This window comes from Brienomyrus brachyistius, chromosome 1 (genome assembly GCF_023856365.1).
Source record: "Brienomyrus brachyistius isolate T26 chromosome 1, BBRACH_0.4, whole genome shotgun sequence".
NCBI classification, from domain to species: Eukaryota; Metazoa; Chordata; class Actinopteri; order Osteoglossiformes; family Mormyridae; genus Brienomyrus; species Brienomyrus brachyistius.
The window spans coordinates 28310934-28327741 of NC_064533.1; the positions used below are offsets into that span (position 1 = coordinate 28310934).

Here is a 16808-nt window from a genome sequence, read left to right on the forward strand (position 1 = left end):
TCTCATATCTGCTGAAACTGAATAACAAGGGGAGTCCTGACACCTAGCACTACATAACTAAGGGAGTACTGGCACATGGTACTGAACAACAAGGGGAGTACTGATACCTGACACTAAATAACAAGGCGAGTACTAGCACTTGGTACTGTAAAACAACGGGAGTACTTGCACCTGGCACTAAATAACAAGGGGACTACTGGCACTTGATGCTGAATAACAAGGGTGGTACTGAGACCTGGTACTAAATAACAACTGGAGTACCGGCACATGGTACTGAATAACAAGGGGAGTACTCAGACCTGGTGCTGACTAACAAGGGAAGTACAGACACCTGGTACTGAATAACAAGGAGAGTACCAACACCCGGTGCTGAATAACAAATGGAGTACCGACTCATGGTACTGAATAACAAGAAAAGTACAGACACCTGGTGCTGAATAAGAAGGGGAGTACCAACACCTGGTACTGAATAACAAGCGGAGTGCAGGCACCTGGTACTGAATAACAAGCGGAGTGCAGGCACCAGTTTTTCACCACTTAAAGCACTGATTTGAGTGAATAGGCAGCTCAAAGATAGATAAAAAAATAATTGTGACAGCCTCAGACTTCTGCATTATCGATACTGTTACCAATGTTCCATTAAGGTATGGGTTACAGTTGTAAGCACTTTGCCATCATGCTACCCATGCTCAAAATAGTTAAATAAATAACTTAAATGACTATGAACAGACACATCTAATCTAATAGATGTGCCAGAAGGCTCTCAGTGACAGCTACTGAACCCAAGAGGCAATAAAAGAGAACTTATCTTCGCAGAAAGGGAAGGAGAAGCCAAAGGGGAAGATGTTTCTTTCATTTCCGTATTTACATACTTCTGTATCAAGATATGAATCTTTCAATACGGACTGAAGAAAGAAAAATGCAACTATTAACTGATTTTAGGTTCCAGACATACCACGGACATTTACTTCATAATATGTATAAGGAAAAGTCCGACTTTTTATTATTATTTAATCAATAATCCACAGATAACATTTTAAAAAAATCTGTTGTATTATGCTTTAAAAGCATTGTTGCTATATGTCCCTCAGAATGTGCAGTCTTACATTTTATTTCGAGAATGACATTTCACATTTTGTTTTGTTTTCTCTTTCTGTTTCTGTAGTGAGTAGTATTCCTAGAAGCACAAAAGTAATCATTCATTTTATATAAATAATTTGAAGAATAATCAGTTATAATTGGGGAATTTATTACAGATCACTTGTGATTAACCATGATCTGCTTGATGATCTGCCTTTTACTTTGTGACTAACCATTATCCATTATAATTCGGCCGTACGTACGAAGTGCTTTTTGGGCTTATATCACAGCTGTGTGTGAAGGGTCACTGCAGCCTTTCTTTCTGCTTTCATTTATCCCTTATCCTATTTCAGGGGCATTGTTATTGATATTTTGATATCACGTGCACCCTGTAATAACAAGAAAAGCAATAAGCACGCCAAAAGCTTTTTTATTTTCATTTTAATTTTAACTGTTGCATTAAACTACACAGACATTAGGACCACATAAGTCACTACCGCAAAGCCACTACATTCCCCATAGTGCATCAAGTGCGGCGTAAAATCAAGCGCTGTGATTGGCGTAGACGCTGTTTCCTCATGAGTCAAATGGGGTCTCCGAACGTCTTTGTGTCTGTCAACAAGGTCACTTGTAAACGCGTGTCAAACCTGCGGTTCCCGAAACAGGTGGACACCATAGATTATGAACTACTTGTGTGTGAATTTTTCCAGTGATGAAACAGGCTTTGTAGAAGTATTTTTTATGTTGTCATACATTTCGCTTTTGTCACTTAGCAGAACCAGTGTGGAGACGAACGAGAGAAACGAAAAATCGTTATGCGTGAGGTACGCCCCCTGTAGGCGTAAAACGCGAGTAAAGAAATGATGGTCATGCATGAGGTACGCCCCCTGTAGGCGTAAAACGAAAGTAGAAAAATTATGGCCATACATGAGATACGCCCCCTGCAGGAGGTACCACGCTGACGTCCGGGGGAAGGCGCACAGTGAGGTAAAGGGTGCAGCTCCTTACCCCGGCGATCTGAGGGTTTCGTGTCAGTTAATCATTTAATCCATAGACAGATCCTGCTTTTTAACACTTATTTAAGTGAATACGTCGCACTTTTTCTCTTAATATTTAAGTGACTGCGTTTCAGCCTGAGCTCCAGATGGACCACAAGGCGCGCCTTTGAAGAGATGGACATGATCGCCGTGAGGCTCGGGACGCGTCAGTGTTTCACCGCCGCTCTTCGCAGTCCGTCGTGCCCGAAACACTGTGTCACCTCGGCTGCTGACCCTCCGCAGCCCGACGACCTCGGCAGACACATCACCCGGAGGGCTTCTCGGCCAGATCCCCCCGGTCCTGACCCTCCGTCTGGCTCATTCTTACGGCGGAGAGGAGCGGGAGCACTCGCCGGCTTGGGCTACGGAACTTTCTGTGTGCGACGCTGGTGCAGAAACGAGCTTCACACGGGGTTCGGCGCCGCACTGTCGCTTCTGAAGCACACAGTTTTAATTGCCCGAGGTAGGAAAACCCTTTCTAAGCATCTTATAGACTATAGTTACAAAGCTGGTTGTGAAAATCCATCAAAGGCAGCCAGATGGTGACGTCATCACATCCAACGCGTGAATGCGATGAGTCTGATGTATGTACTGTCCGAAGTTTAAGTCTTGAGTAAAATGGGAGTATCTGTTTCTTATGCACTTCCTGGTTTCAGTATATTGTACATCTCAAAGCTCTGTTTCTGGACCTGCAATTGCGTCGGTGATCCGGTCCCTTTGACAAACCGAAACTGATCTGAGGTCGGTCATCAGTAGTATGGTCTTTGAAGGCATATGATATTACGGATATTGTCTGTTAACTTGTGTACTATCCGAAATCCGTTTTGCTTTGGGTAGCAGTAAGTCTGAAAATATACCCCCATTTCTTTAAGTGATTATTCTTCAGTTCGTGCCAGCAGTTTACTGCTGTTTTTGAAATATTGCCTATGAATACGCAAACATCCGTCAGTTCTTGATCGATAAGTGTGGTTTCTTAGACCGCCTACTTCACATATAAAGCTGAAATAAAAGGGGGATGAGAATATTTGAGCTGTTTTAGTTCACATTTCTACGAATAACACAGCTTCATACTGTTTATAAATCGCTGTCATTTTAGTAAACATAAATCGAGCTGTTACTGTGAATATAAGGCGTCAATAACGTTAAATATATATGAAGTATTACGTGATGTATAAAGTATACCTGTATTATTGTAGTGTAAACCACATTGTTTGCAGTTAAAATATTGGTGACCTTTTCAAACTGTAGAATATCACATACACACACACACACACACACACACACACACGGGGAAAATCTTAAGTAGGCCTACGTTTCACTAACCCCATGTACTCCAATATAAAATATTGTGAAAAGTCTTAGGCAGTCAAAGAAAACGCTGCTGTCATATTCATGTTGGTGTAAAACTGCAGTATCATGTCTGTCAAAGTGTGTCAGCTTAGCCATTTCACAGCCTCTCCTAACGTCAGTATTTGCTGTAACTGTCCAATACAATCGTGTATTTTTTGACTTCCCCACCTCATATAGCTAATTGTTATCTCATTGAGTCATTTAAGTAAGTTAATTAATTAATTGAGCTGGTGGTGCAATTAAATACATGGAATAACTGAGGTGCCCCTGAGGAGAGGTTTGGGAACTGAAGTGGTGTTCATCTAGCTATCCAAGAAGATATCAGTAACTTTGTGGAGAAGAGGAAATTCTTGCTTATTTTTATCGTTGTACTATTAATTTGCATGTGTTGTAATGTTAAATTGTGCTTTTATTGTTCTGAGCACATATACTTGCTACCCAAAAAAATATCTTTAACCATTTTCTTTGACTGCCTAAGACTTTCACATAGCATTGTACATCAAATAATATACATATGAAACCAGTAGGCTTTCTAAGTTGTTGAACCTGTATTTCAGGTTCCTTATCACACGACGTAATTGTCTTTGCTTTGATTATCATATCCTTAACTATTATACGAATATAAAATTGTTTCTAAACAATTATAATATAATTACGTCTTGCTTTCAGTGTTTCTCAGTATGAGTGTACATATGTGGTATTATATACAGTACAGGCCAAAAGTTTGGACACACCTTCTCATTCAATGTGTTGTCTTTATTTTCATGACCATTTACATTGGTAGATTCTCACTGAAGGCATCAAAATTATGAATGAACACATGTGGAGTTATGTACTTAACAAAAAAAGGTGACATATCTGAAAACATGTTTTATATTCTAGTTTCTTCAAAATAGCCACCCTTTGCTCTGATTACTGCTTTGCACACTTGCTAAACACCTCTGGGAACTCCTTCAAGACTGTTGGAAAACCATTTCAGGTGACTACCTCTTGAAGCTCATTGAGAGAATGCCAAGAGTGTGCAAAGCAGTAATCAGAGCAAAGGGTGGCTATTTTGAAGAAACTAGAATATAAAACATGTTTTCAGTAATGTCACCTTTTTTTGTTAAGTACATAACTCCACATGTGTTCATTCATAGTTTTGATGCCTTCAGTGAGAATCTACCAATGTAGATTTGACGTAGGTCATGAAAATAAAGACAACACATTGAATGAGAAGGTGTGTCCAAACTTTTGGCCTGTACTGTATATCATCACGATAGATCTATTAATCAAAACCAAAAGTAAAAGAAAAAAGATTGTTGCTGTTAGTCCGGCATCTCTAAGCTGTCAGTCACCCGTGTAATGTAAATTCACAAAACACGCTAGTTAAAAGCTGTAGACTGTAGACACACTAGCAACTGGGATTTCCAGCCTTCCTGAAACCAGGGACTAGCAAATAAAGATGGAAAAGAGCTTTAAAGTGTGTTTTTATATAAAGAAAAGGTCCTCTGAGGTGAATGAAGGCCCATTTTTTGCAGACCCATGCAGCTGCCCTGTGGAGCCCAGGGGGTTATGGGCCCCCTGTATACTAGGGAAAGACCAACAGAAAATCAGCGACACTTGCTTCATGGTCCCTGTTGCTGTGAGATCTTATTGGGATATCAGTGGTGATTCCTTAAGTCTTCTGATAGACTGGCACTGCATCTTAACATACGCTGCAGTTTATCAGTATCAGCAGTTTCCTTATCTAAATGGATATACACAGTTTGCTCAAGTAGCTCACTGAGTAGTCAAGCTCATCTAGAAGATCTAGCTGCTTCCTATTGGCTGGGAATTAGAGGTTCGGGATTGATCTATGTCACCAATGGTATAAAAATCCCACTTGTAAAGTCTCAGCAGCATAGTTTCAGTGAAATAATGATTTATTGACCAAAGTAATTCATGTGAAACAGTGTAGACATACATACACAAGAGGCAGCTCAAAATCAGATAAGGACAGGTCTGCATTAGGCCTGGGCAGTATTCCGCATTTCTACAGTATATCAGTTTATTTTCAAAATGAGATATAGGATAGCACATTACTATTTATGTTGATATACTTTTATTTTGATTAAAATTATGGCTTTGTTAAAGATATTTAATAGAGACCAATAGTATTCCGTCCTGGTCACTAATTTCACGATAGCTTCAGTCGTGTTGCTGCACAGAATCCCAGAATTCATGGCTAAAATAAAACTGTTAGGTTTTCACGCAGAAGTCAGACTAAGGAAAAAGCAAGGAATCATTGTTGCTTGGTTCAATTTCACTTTAAAACATTTCCAGACGGCTCTTTAGATTTAGTTTTTTATTCAGAATCGTTCACTATCTGTTATGCCATAAACTGAGAAAAAGAGTTTGTTGGTGGACATAGTGGAGTGAGATGTTTTTGTGACGTCGCTGCTTTATTTGACCCATGCAACGCTGATATAAGCATAAATTATTTTTTTCTTTATTTTGAGACTTCTGTTTGGAAAATGTCTATACTGAATGCAACGGGGAAGGAAACCCTGTATTCTATATTGTTTTGTCTGTTTCCTTTAAGAAATGTGTTTGGGACATTTCACAGGTGGCTTTGATTTAAAACTGAACATTTAGCCCACTTTATAGAACATATTAATGTATATGCAATGTTGGTCTGTTCTGCCTAAAAATATGGAGATATGATATTTGGTCCATGTCGCCCAGCCCTACTCTGCACCCACTTTCATTCACCATACGACTCTCAACAACAAGGACTGAGGGTGACCTCCTGGGGTGTGATGAGCCTGAGACGGGTATAAGGCAGGAAAGGATGCTGGCCTGTCATATTAACTAGCTTCCCAACAAATGCTAATTCAATAAGATCCTTATCACCTTTGGTGTCAGATGAAACCCTAATTTTCTCCCCGACATCCCCCTTGATCATCATAATTTGCTGACTGTGTCCCTATTCAAATCGACCAAGAACACTGGAGCATCTTCAGTAGTGGCCTGTCATCCAGAGGACCCAAAGAGCAGGCCATGAGCACTTCCTGTCATGTCGGGGATGCCAATCAGCTGTTCTTGATACATAACCTGATGTATAACCTGACCTTGTCTACCTGTCCTCTTCATTACAGAATTGAGTACCTCAATCAGAACCCTGCAGTCTGAAACGGCCAAGTCGGAGAACAGGAAGTTCTTCTTTGACACCCACGCTGTGGTTCGTCTGCTGGAAAACAGTGGTTAGCCACACAATGACTTAAACAACATTATATGTGTAATCCCTCTGAGGGGTGTACTATGAAGCGAATTTAATGGCTTAGTGTGGTTTCTTGAGACTTCCAAGTTTTGGGTACTACAAACGCAATTTAAAATGGGGGATATTGCCATGGTAATTGAGCTGCCTAACCTGTTCTGAGCAGGTTTAAGTACAGGCTTTCAGTTTAAAACAGACATAAATTCTGCCCTTTTACCAAATAAATGTGGCCTGTGTATAGGGGTGGATTAAGGGTCTGTTCTCACTAGGCGATCCGTACCGTGCCCAAGCATATTTGTCCCCCAAAATTTAGTTAGTTTGACTAGTGTGATCACTTCATACTGTACCCGGGCCTCCTTGGGCAAAATTCAGTTGTACTTGAGCACGGTACGCATCTCGTGTGATTGCTAACCGTGCCCGAGCACGAAACACAGACATGACGTCAGTGGTGCGACTGGTACACGCATGTGCACATGTACACTATACATGAACTGGGCCCGGAAGGAACAGATTGGGTAGGCTGTACAGGTTGGGTAGCAAAAAACATCGTGGCCAAGGGATCGCTATGGTTTACGGGAGAGGTGTAGTGTTTGCTGGAAGTTTGAGTCGTGCTCAAGCACGGTACAAGGCAGCCAGGCCTAGGGTGAGTGCCCCCTAAATGTGCCGGTAGCGCTGAAAATGAAGTTTGCCAAGCAGAGTGAATATTAACTATCTCTTGCCAATCAGAAGGTGACTCTTAGTTTGCATCATAAGTTGCTGACACCAAAACCACCCCTTGAATGTCAACACGCACAGATTCTGATTAAGAAACTTCAAGTCAATTTACCAATTTGATAACCACTATTGTAGTACCATTTACCACTGATTGTGACAATCAGTGTTAGTTAAACTGATTCGCATTAACTCTGAGATTGTGAAGCTTGCTTTTTAGTACATCCCACTGGTCTGTAATAAGTTACTGGAGAATAGTTTGGAAATGAAACACTATCCAAAATATAGATTTTAGAAAGTAAGACTTTGACAGCTTTTTTTATTAATATTATTATTTTTAAATCATACTGTTACTTTTTCAGGGTTCAGCTCGCAGCAGGCAGAGGTCGTCGTGAGCGCCCTAATGAGAACCACAAATTCCAACATGGACATCATCTATAAGGACATGGTGACCAAAGTTCAGCAGGTACGCTGGGCTGTTTCCTTACTGTTAAACAGGTCTGCATGTTTTTAATACCTCAGGCTCTTCAGTGACGTGATTTATGTGGCGGTTCTTCCTTTGTTTGTGTTCTATTTACCGTATGAAATGTATTGTGCATATTAAATTGTGCAATAATGAAGTACATTCTGATGCACATAGAGCATTGTATACTGTACTGTAGTTACTATAATGCGTTTTTGTTCCAACTCAGCAAAATACTTTTTGGTATGTTGATCATGCAGCACATACATTTTTATGCAAACTGTGCAATAAATTTAAGTGCTATGTAACTATTATCTGAAAATAAACACGACTAATCAAATATATAAAACGGTTGAAACCAAGAGGTGTCATGCACAGGTTGATTTATTGAATGTAAGCATGCAGGTTTTCTGTTGGCCTGCTATAGGAAATCATGCTTCAGACAGTGATGTCCAATATTGCCGCCGTAAAGAAAGACATGGTAATACTGGAGAAGAGTGAGTTCTCCACGCTGCTGACAGAGAACGAGGTGAGACGAGTGCATTGCATGCACAGGAATTGGAGTTATGGTGTTATAGATGTATGATCTGTAAACACTGAAGGGACATTCTGCTATAGGATATTACGCGTTAAATATATACTGTATATATATATTTATTATAGAAAGTCAAGATTGAGGTCCTTCAGTTGAAAGTGCAGTTGAATGTGAGTATGAAACTATTCATCCTGTAGTGTACCAGTCCTTTTGGCAAAAGTTTGAATTTCATAAATCACTAAATCAAAATAAACAATGAAACTTTGTGTTCTGCTTTAGGATGTGATGAACAAAGTGCGTTCAGATTCTATTTTGGAGATGAACCTGGAGAAAAGCAGAGTGAAGGAAATGGTAAAGTCCATTGTGTGGGGGCTGGTGTCTGTGGGGTATGTTGTATAGCTTTTATTTGTGTAAGTTTGCACTTGTGAGGTTATATATTTCCACATTTTAACAAACCAGCCAGAAAGTGCTTTTGTTTCGTGAGAATTGTTTATAATTTGAGCTGTTGGTTAAGTTCTCCATAAACAAGATTGATGGGCCGAATGGCCTCCTCTCGTTTGTAAATTTCTTATGTTCTCATAAATTATTTAAATAACATATGTACAGATATGGCCAGAAGTATGTAGATGCCGACTTGACCGACATCTCATTCTGAAACCAAGGGTATTAATATGAAGACGGAGGGATAGGCTCCATCAGCAGCATTCAGAACATTTTGATTGGTTATAGATTTAAATGGCGTAATAAAATAAAGACTGTAACACATAAACTTGAGTCTTTTTTTAAATGGTTATATTTCCCACTCTTGTTATCGTAGACATTTACAATAACATTACAGAATGCAGAATTAGGGAACGGTGTGACATTTTAAAGCCATTATTTGTACACGATGTCAGAAGCACAATGGCTTTCAAAATGTGCTTCTTCTAGGCGTTTCATCTCACCTTCTCACATCTGATCTCATTCATAGTGGACATTCCGCTTCAGCCAAGTGATGGGATTTATTTCGGTCAATGGACAGACTTGAATCAATACCGAGGTTTTTTGTTTATTGATTTCACAATTGTTTTATTGTTTCTAATTCTGTAAACTCTGATTGCAGAGAGCGGAATATGAAAGAAAAGTACTGGCAGCACGAACACAAATGATGGAGATGGTATGTATGAATGGCCAGCAGATGTACCATGATGTTCACCTTACAAATAGAACCTGACAATTTCACTTCTCATAGTTAAATTTTATATAATGCAACAGAAAATGTGCCAGTAACATACGTTTTAACCTCATTACCAAAAATCCATTGAGCAGACCACAGGCTCTTCTTGAGGTCATGAGGTCTTGCTGATAAATGGTGTTTTTCATCACCTTTGTCGCCTTTGACACCTTCTTCCAAACTGGCTGTGTCATACATCCCTCAGCTTTGAGGGAGACATGTTCCCCTTGCCCATATTAGGACATGATCAGATTGCAAGAGTCCCGTCATCACAGGTCCTTGGAATAACAAAAAATGATACAGGACTAGTAAACTCATTGTCTCCCTCTTGTGGATAAATAAGTGTACACTACTTTGCAAAAGCCTTTTGGCTGCCATTGAAAATAATGTATATTGGTATAGAACTATAATTTTATGTCTGTCAAAGTATTAGCTTAGCCATTTCAAAACCTCTCCTAAAGTCACCCCAGTATTTGCAGTAACCATCTAACATATCCGTGTTTTGGCTGACCTCATACACTAGCACACTTTGTTTAGTCAGGATGTTAACTAACTTAGCTGGTGGTGAGATTTAATGAAAACATGGAATGGTTTAGGTGCCCCCGAAGAAAGGCATGGGAACTGAAACAGTGTTCATCTAGCCATCCAACAAGACATGAGTATCTTTTAGGAGAGAGCTTTAGACATTCTTATACTTTTTATTGTAATACTGTTCATTAAACAGTGTTTTTTTCTGAGCAAATACACACTTACTGCCCAGATAAACAGCTTTCAAAGTAAATTTCTTTCGTACAGTACTCTGTCATTTTTGTGCAGTTTATCTGTTTCTTGCTTTTTAAATATATGTCTTCTAAAATGATGTCATGACCATTGATTTTCAAGTCCTGTCCAAAGCTACATGTTCATTTTGATGATTTCTATGTTCTTGTACTATAATACAAGATTTGTTATGGGGTCTTAATTAGGAATCCTGTTCTCACGCCTAGAATTCAGAGCAGGATCGTCAGATAACCCAGACTAACATGAAGATAGACACCGAAGTGGCTGGACTGAAAACCATGCTGGAGTCTCACAAGCTCGACACTGTAAAGTACCTGGCAGGTAAGCATCTGTCAATCAGTGCAGTTTGTCAGTGGAATAATTTTGTTATTCTGTTTAAAGCATTTGAACTATTTTATGTTGTGGTTTAAATATTAAATTAAGCTAAAACTAATAAAAACTTTTTCAGTAATCAGTATTTCTAGTAATTCGGTTTGGAGACTCTCTTGCTCCTACGATAATTGAAGAACAAATTACCAAAACTCACTCGTGATAAAGTCATCATGTAATTCGGTGAAGAACTTTCATTAAATATTCAAAACTCGCAAGTCCACAGAAATTTTCTCTAAAACATATGGACTGGTCCACTACCCTCAAGATTTACACTGTGTTATTCGGAACACGTGTGACAATAAAACTTGAAACTTGAGTGAGTTTTGAGAATTTGCTCTTCAATTAGCCAGGCTAACTATGTGAACTGCAAATAATTCCTGGATAATGAAACAGTTCTGAAAGATTTATATTTAAGGAAGCAGAATTTTTTTAATGATTAGTGCTTCTGTTTGTTTTCCTTGCAGGATCGGTTTTCACGTGTCTCACTGTGGTCCTGGGATTTTACCGAATATGGATGTGACGTTAGGCGGACTACTGCCTCCATGTTCTCGGTTCCTCATTACTGTAGTCAGCGCTTAAGTTTTGCGTTATCTCAGGTACAAAGTGCTGAATGGGAGAGGTCGTGCACAGTTTGGGGGTTTCATATCTGACATGAGCGTCGTAAACAAGGGGTTAACTGGGTCGAAGTTCAAATGGTGGGCTTTTCTAATAAATGTATCTATTTATTTTAAATTATGGACCACTCGTTGAATAATTGTGATGTCTGCCGATTGATATATTACAGGCTGTTTATCATTTTTGTTTAACATTTGCTGCCTTGTAACGTATTCCAAGAATTTGTAGCTGTGCCTTAAGCAGTCCATTTGAAGTATCCCTTATGAAAAAAATGCAACCTTTTCTCTTTAATTCTGACCATCCAGACTATTATTCTTCTGGCTTCAAGGCCCATCCTGCCCTACATGGGGTGGAACATTCAGCAGAATGCATGTCGTTCACTTGATATGTGTTAGTCTGAGATTGTCAGCATGGTCAAGGCAATCCATTGTTTCAGATGACAAACCACTAAGAAGCTTGTGGGAGAAACACTTGTGCCCTTTGGTCTTGGTGAGATGTAAACCATGCCAAGCAAAACATACCATGATAGTGTTTTCTCGCATTATACAGGAAATGCAGCATATAGTTAGCTAGAAGTCAATGCAAAATACTCACATTTATAATCCATCCATTTTCCAAACCGCTTATCCTACTGGGTCGTGGGGACATTTATAATCGTATTTCATATGTTGTATATGGTTTAGTTTTGATTTAATTTATGCAGTGTACAAACTTTACAAATTTTTCAAATAGCCTTAATTTGGAATAAATATAAGATTTAAAATTGTCTGGTTACTTACAGGCATTTTTAAAATAGTGTTTTTTTTTTCTCAACTGTTGTCATCCTGGAGTTTTTGTATCTGTTCATTCTGGTTTGATGTCACCTGCACTATGGACAACTGCACTATTACAATGCAGACATTATATATGAAATTCTTTAATTAGCTGTACATTACTTTATATAGTCGATTCATTTTTTTCAACATGCACTATTCATACCTGTGTTATTCAGTGTAAAACTTTTTTCCCCTTTTAAAAAATATTTTGAAATGAGTTTAATCCATATCCATCCATCCATTTTCTCTAACCGGGTGTCCTGTGCAGGGATGCGGGGGTCTGGAACCTATCCTGCAACCAATGGGCACAAAGCAGGGAATAACCCAGAACTGGGGGCCAACCCATTTCAGGGCACACACACCAATGAGTTTGAAATACGATGTATGCAATGTTCACCATTTAAATCAGTCAGCATGTACGCATGAAATTAATGACAAGTTTTGGTCAGCTTGGTGGGCAGCAGTTTCATACACCACCTCTAGGGGCGGTGTGGCTCTGTGGGCTAAGCCTGTGTGCTTGTAATCACAAGGTCACTGGTTCAAACCCACCCAAACCTGCCCTTTCAAGACAGCTTACTCTACAAAGAGGAACTTGAGGGAGGTGTAAAGACAATTTCCCCATCGGGATCAATAAAATATTATTATTTTATTCTATCCAGTAATTACCCTAGCAAGATGTTTTAATATGATTACATTTTAATATGTCTGGCTTCCAAACTTCTTTCTGGATCTGTAGTTTATATAATTTATCAATTATATAATATGATGGTTGATATAAATCTGTGACAATGTATTCATAGTGGGTGGTAAGGTGTCACCCAGGACCACGGTGGCTCACTTTTACCAGCCCGTGAAGAACACAAGGAGTGCCAGAGTGCTGCTTTCTCCAGTGCCACCGCATACTGCAAGGTAACAGTATGACTGTGTCAGCCTCACTCTGTCGTGCTGAACAACTTGGGTGCACACTTTACATTTTATTAATTTAGCACTTTTATCGGAAGCAAAATACAGTTTTGGAGAAAGCCGGGTCAACAATTCCTGGAGTAATTGGGAGCTAAGGACCCAGTAGTGGAATCACTCTGCCTGTTCTAGGATTTTAACCAGTAACCATCTAAACAGAAGTATAGTGTTCTAACCCACTGAGCTACACCTTGGAGGAAGGCAATCCCTGATCCCAGTGCTCAGTCCATCCACAGCTGATGTGTCCAGTGCACATAAGGTTACTGAACCAAACACCAGGACAGCCAGGTGAGCGATATGTTCATGGTCATGCTCAAAAGTCCAAAACCAGTTTAGCGGCGTACCTAAAGCGCTTTAGCCTGTTGTAGTATGTTAAAGTGCCAGCAGAGGGCGCATGACAACATGCAGAAAAATCATGGACTGACACAAGCTAAATAGCAGTATGTCTGTCACTGGTAGACAGTTATCATATTTGTATTTGTCCCTTGAGAAAAAAACGACAATTAAATCACTGCTTTGAATTAATCTTCCTATAAAAGGGAACATTCCAATGAGAATGGGGAGTTTATTCAACAATATTGTCCTGTGTACTGATGCTATGGCGCGTACACTGAGCGTAAGGTGTGTACATCAGCACATCAGGAAAACGAAAAAGTTATGATGTCAAGACAACTATCACTCGGAGCAGCCATCACCAGGCCCGGTGGTGAGTATCCCAGCAGCAGGGACTGATAAGGACGGTGGGGGGCCGGGGGTCTGCGACCGCAGGGGACTCGCCACTTCTTAGAAAATCCGTGTTTTTCTCCACTCACTCGCGGCATGACTGGGAATCCCCCCCCGATTGTTTGGTATCACCGTGAAGCGACGCTCACCTACTTTCTAAAAATTTGCATAGAATTTCCAATGACATCACTCTGAACGACTCATTCCGACTCATTTTGCCAGCACAGGTCACATATTTCAGGGAGTAAAATCCTTTAATTTCCTTTTATTAACTAACCCAGACTTGTTTTAGTAAGAATTAGGTAACATCAACGATTCAGGTGCCGTCTAACAAACTAACAATAAGTTCACACCTTAGTGAACTTTTTGCTCTGGTGATCCTCTCCAGACTCCTGTGTAGGAATATTTAGCTCAGGTGAAGTAATATCTCCACCAATATGTACTGAAATTAATTAAATTTTCATTAATTATTATTTAATGATGATTGTTAACTAATTGTTATGCCGAATGGTTGGTTCCTCCAAACTCGATTGCGAATCCCAGTCTGTTAATGTGAGACTCAAATGGGATTCGCTAATTACCGGTATCACTTTATAACCTGGGTTAGAAGGCTCGTCCAGTGAGCTGCATCACCAGGTGATGTAAACAATCGGTAGCGAAGCTCCCCTCACGGTCATGGAGAGAGAGTCTCGCGATATTTCAGGCGAGTTTGAGGTTTCAGAGCTTAGTAGCCAGATCGCACAGAGGCAGGGACTATTGTGAGCACTCAATGAACGGAGGCAGAAGTAAAATCTTATAAGGCTGACGTTGTGTAAAAGACATGCAGCGGCACTTAGCTGAAAATGCTGAAGACGTAGCTGAACACAAGAGTGAACCCAGCCGGTGTTCGCAATCACAATCAAAAGTCATACAATCAAAAGCACCCAAAAAGCAAAGAACAGAGAAGACAAAAACAGAAACGGCCTGCGAATAACCTAAGGTGACGAGGCGGCAGGTCTTGCAGACGGCCATTTCTGCATTAGCGCACAGTCGCAGAAAAAGTACGTAGTGGGGTGGTCCTTCAAATTGGCCACTGCAGAGTCACGATAGGCCTTTAAGGAGACATCTCCTCTTTGAGCCTCAATCAAAGCCTCCCTAGTAGGAGGGAACCTCGGGGGAAACAACCAGGTTCTCGAAAGTTGGGGTATCGGGTTCACACGTCGAAGCAGCTGCCATAGCTGGTCCTGACATAAACGTGTCAGCCAAATCAATATCTATGCATTGAAAAAAGCAGCACATCATTTGCGCATAGTACTGGATCGGGGACAACTTCGGGTAGAGGGACGAGTCTCTCTCCCGCAGTGTCATTACCCGGAATGAATGTAACACCCAGAACAGGTAATTGTTTTTGTACTGCAACACGCACATATCCTGAGAAGACAGGGGTACTCAGGTATACTGTGCGTAGAGGAACAGCGGTCACACGCAAATCAATGCTCTGCACCAACACATCGGTATCACAATAAGACATATCACAGAGTGGAACAACAATGGTCACCGGGTGTCGCACATCACCTTCACCGAGCGAAACAGAACCGCGATCTGCACCCTTCTATTCGCAACACGGGCATCCTTACGTTTAAGGGCGGACAGATTGAAATGATGTGACCCACCTCGTGGCAACAGAAGCATGATGAAACAGACGAAGGAGAAGGTGCTACAGGACGGGGATGAACTTTTCGGGGTAGCGGAGTCGGCGTGACCACAGTCCTATGAGTCAACACGAACTCGTCGGTGAGGGTGGCACCTTCAGCTAGAAAAGTGACTTTCTGCTCATTCAGATTCAAGGACACCACAACACGATCGGGAAGAGGAATGGCTCACAATCTGGCCACTGTGAAAGACTTGTATCTGTCATTCCTAAGATGAATTGATGCTGTATTGGCTGCAAAAGCAGGCCCGACAACATACTAAATAATTATTGTGGTCTAAAAGCAGGTGTTTCAGTTTCACAGTCCAACCCCTGTACATGTGTGTCTATGTCTGTCATGGAGAGCAAGATGGGGTAGAGGAAAAGAAAATTCATCTGCAGGGATCAGAGTGTTATTAAAGAAACTCAAATTAAAGACCTAAAAATATGATAGTGTTCACTTCTGCTCTCTCGAAACCACTACTGTGAAACCCTAACTGTGTCTTACTAATTTGCTCTCCACACTCAAATTTAATCACATGTCACTATGCACTGTTCGCACAACATGTCACGCAATGCCACCAGTAATAATTCCATAACAAAATTCACAAGTTCTTTTGAAGGGCCACATCATTCAAAACGCGGGAAACGAGGAATCAAAAGCTAAACTTGTACTTTACTGTGAACGTCACTTGTGCATTTGTGCTGTTTGCCTGTGCAGCTGTCATTGTTGTGCACGAGCTACTCTTAGCCAAGAGGAGACTCTGCAGGTACTATAAGTTCAAAGGAGCAAGAACTGCTAAAAAGTACAATAACATTTCTGTATGTGTGCAGCCTCTCAGTACAACTGCTTGACAGAAACGTTTACATGGACGTAATCATGTGTCGGCAGCTTAATGTTTAGGAAAAATGTAAAGTGTGGAGGCAGGGGGAACAGAGGACACAGCTGAAAAGATAACAGCAAAGCATAGGAAGGCGTCACCCACAGAAGGGGAGGGTTTTTTGTGGACATTACATTGAAGTATTTTGCAGATATAAGTGATACATATTTGAGAAAGCAGGTTGAGCCAGTGCCTGCAGTCGCTGGGAGTTAAGGGTCCAGTTGTGCTTTTCAGAACGTCGGATTTGAATCAGCACCTACGGGGGAACCATGACAATGCTTAGGGGTTAGAATTACTGCAGTCCTACATAATTTTTGCATTTTTATATAGAACAACAGGTGCAGTGACCGGTTGAAAACCCCTGAA

The 16808-nt window shown here is 40.5% G+C and overlaps 1 protein-coding gene across 3 annotated transcripts; it reads left to right on the top strand.

The window, feature by feature from the left end:
• Window positions 1-1559: 1559 nt before the first annotated feature.
• Window positions 1560-12157, top strand: mcur1 (mitochondrial calcium uniporter regulator 1). 3 transcript variants are annotated; one of them, XM_049025081.1, is made up of 10 exons: window positions 1567-2067; window positions 2213-2580; window positions 6587-6691; window positions 7779-7882; window positions 8307-8408; window positions 8543-8584; window positions 8694-8765; window positions 9517-9570; window positions 10614-10728; window positions 11244-12157. In XM_049025081.1, the coding sequence occupies exons 2-10, from the start codon at window positions 2253-2255 to the stop codon at window positions 11297-11299; spliced, it is 978 nt and encodes a 325-aa protein (XP_048881038.1). In that variant the 5' UTR covers window positions 1567-2067; window positions 2213-2252; the 3' UTR covers window positions 11300-12157. The 3 variants fall into 3 exon arrangements, 2 of the variants coding, with proteins under 2 accessions (XP_048881049.1, XP_048881038.1); XR_007399639.1 differs by having other exon boundaries at window positions 1560-2580; window positions 8694-8800; window positions 11244-11267; XM_049025092.1 differs by lacking the exon at window positions 8307-8408 and having other exon boundaries at window positions 1565-2580.
• The last annotated feature ends 4651 nt before the right edge of the window (window positions 12158-16808 follow it).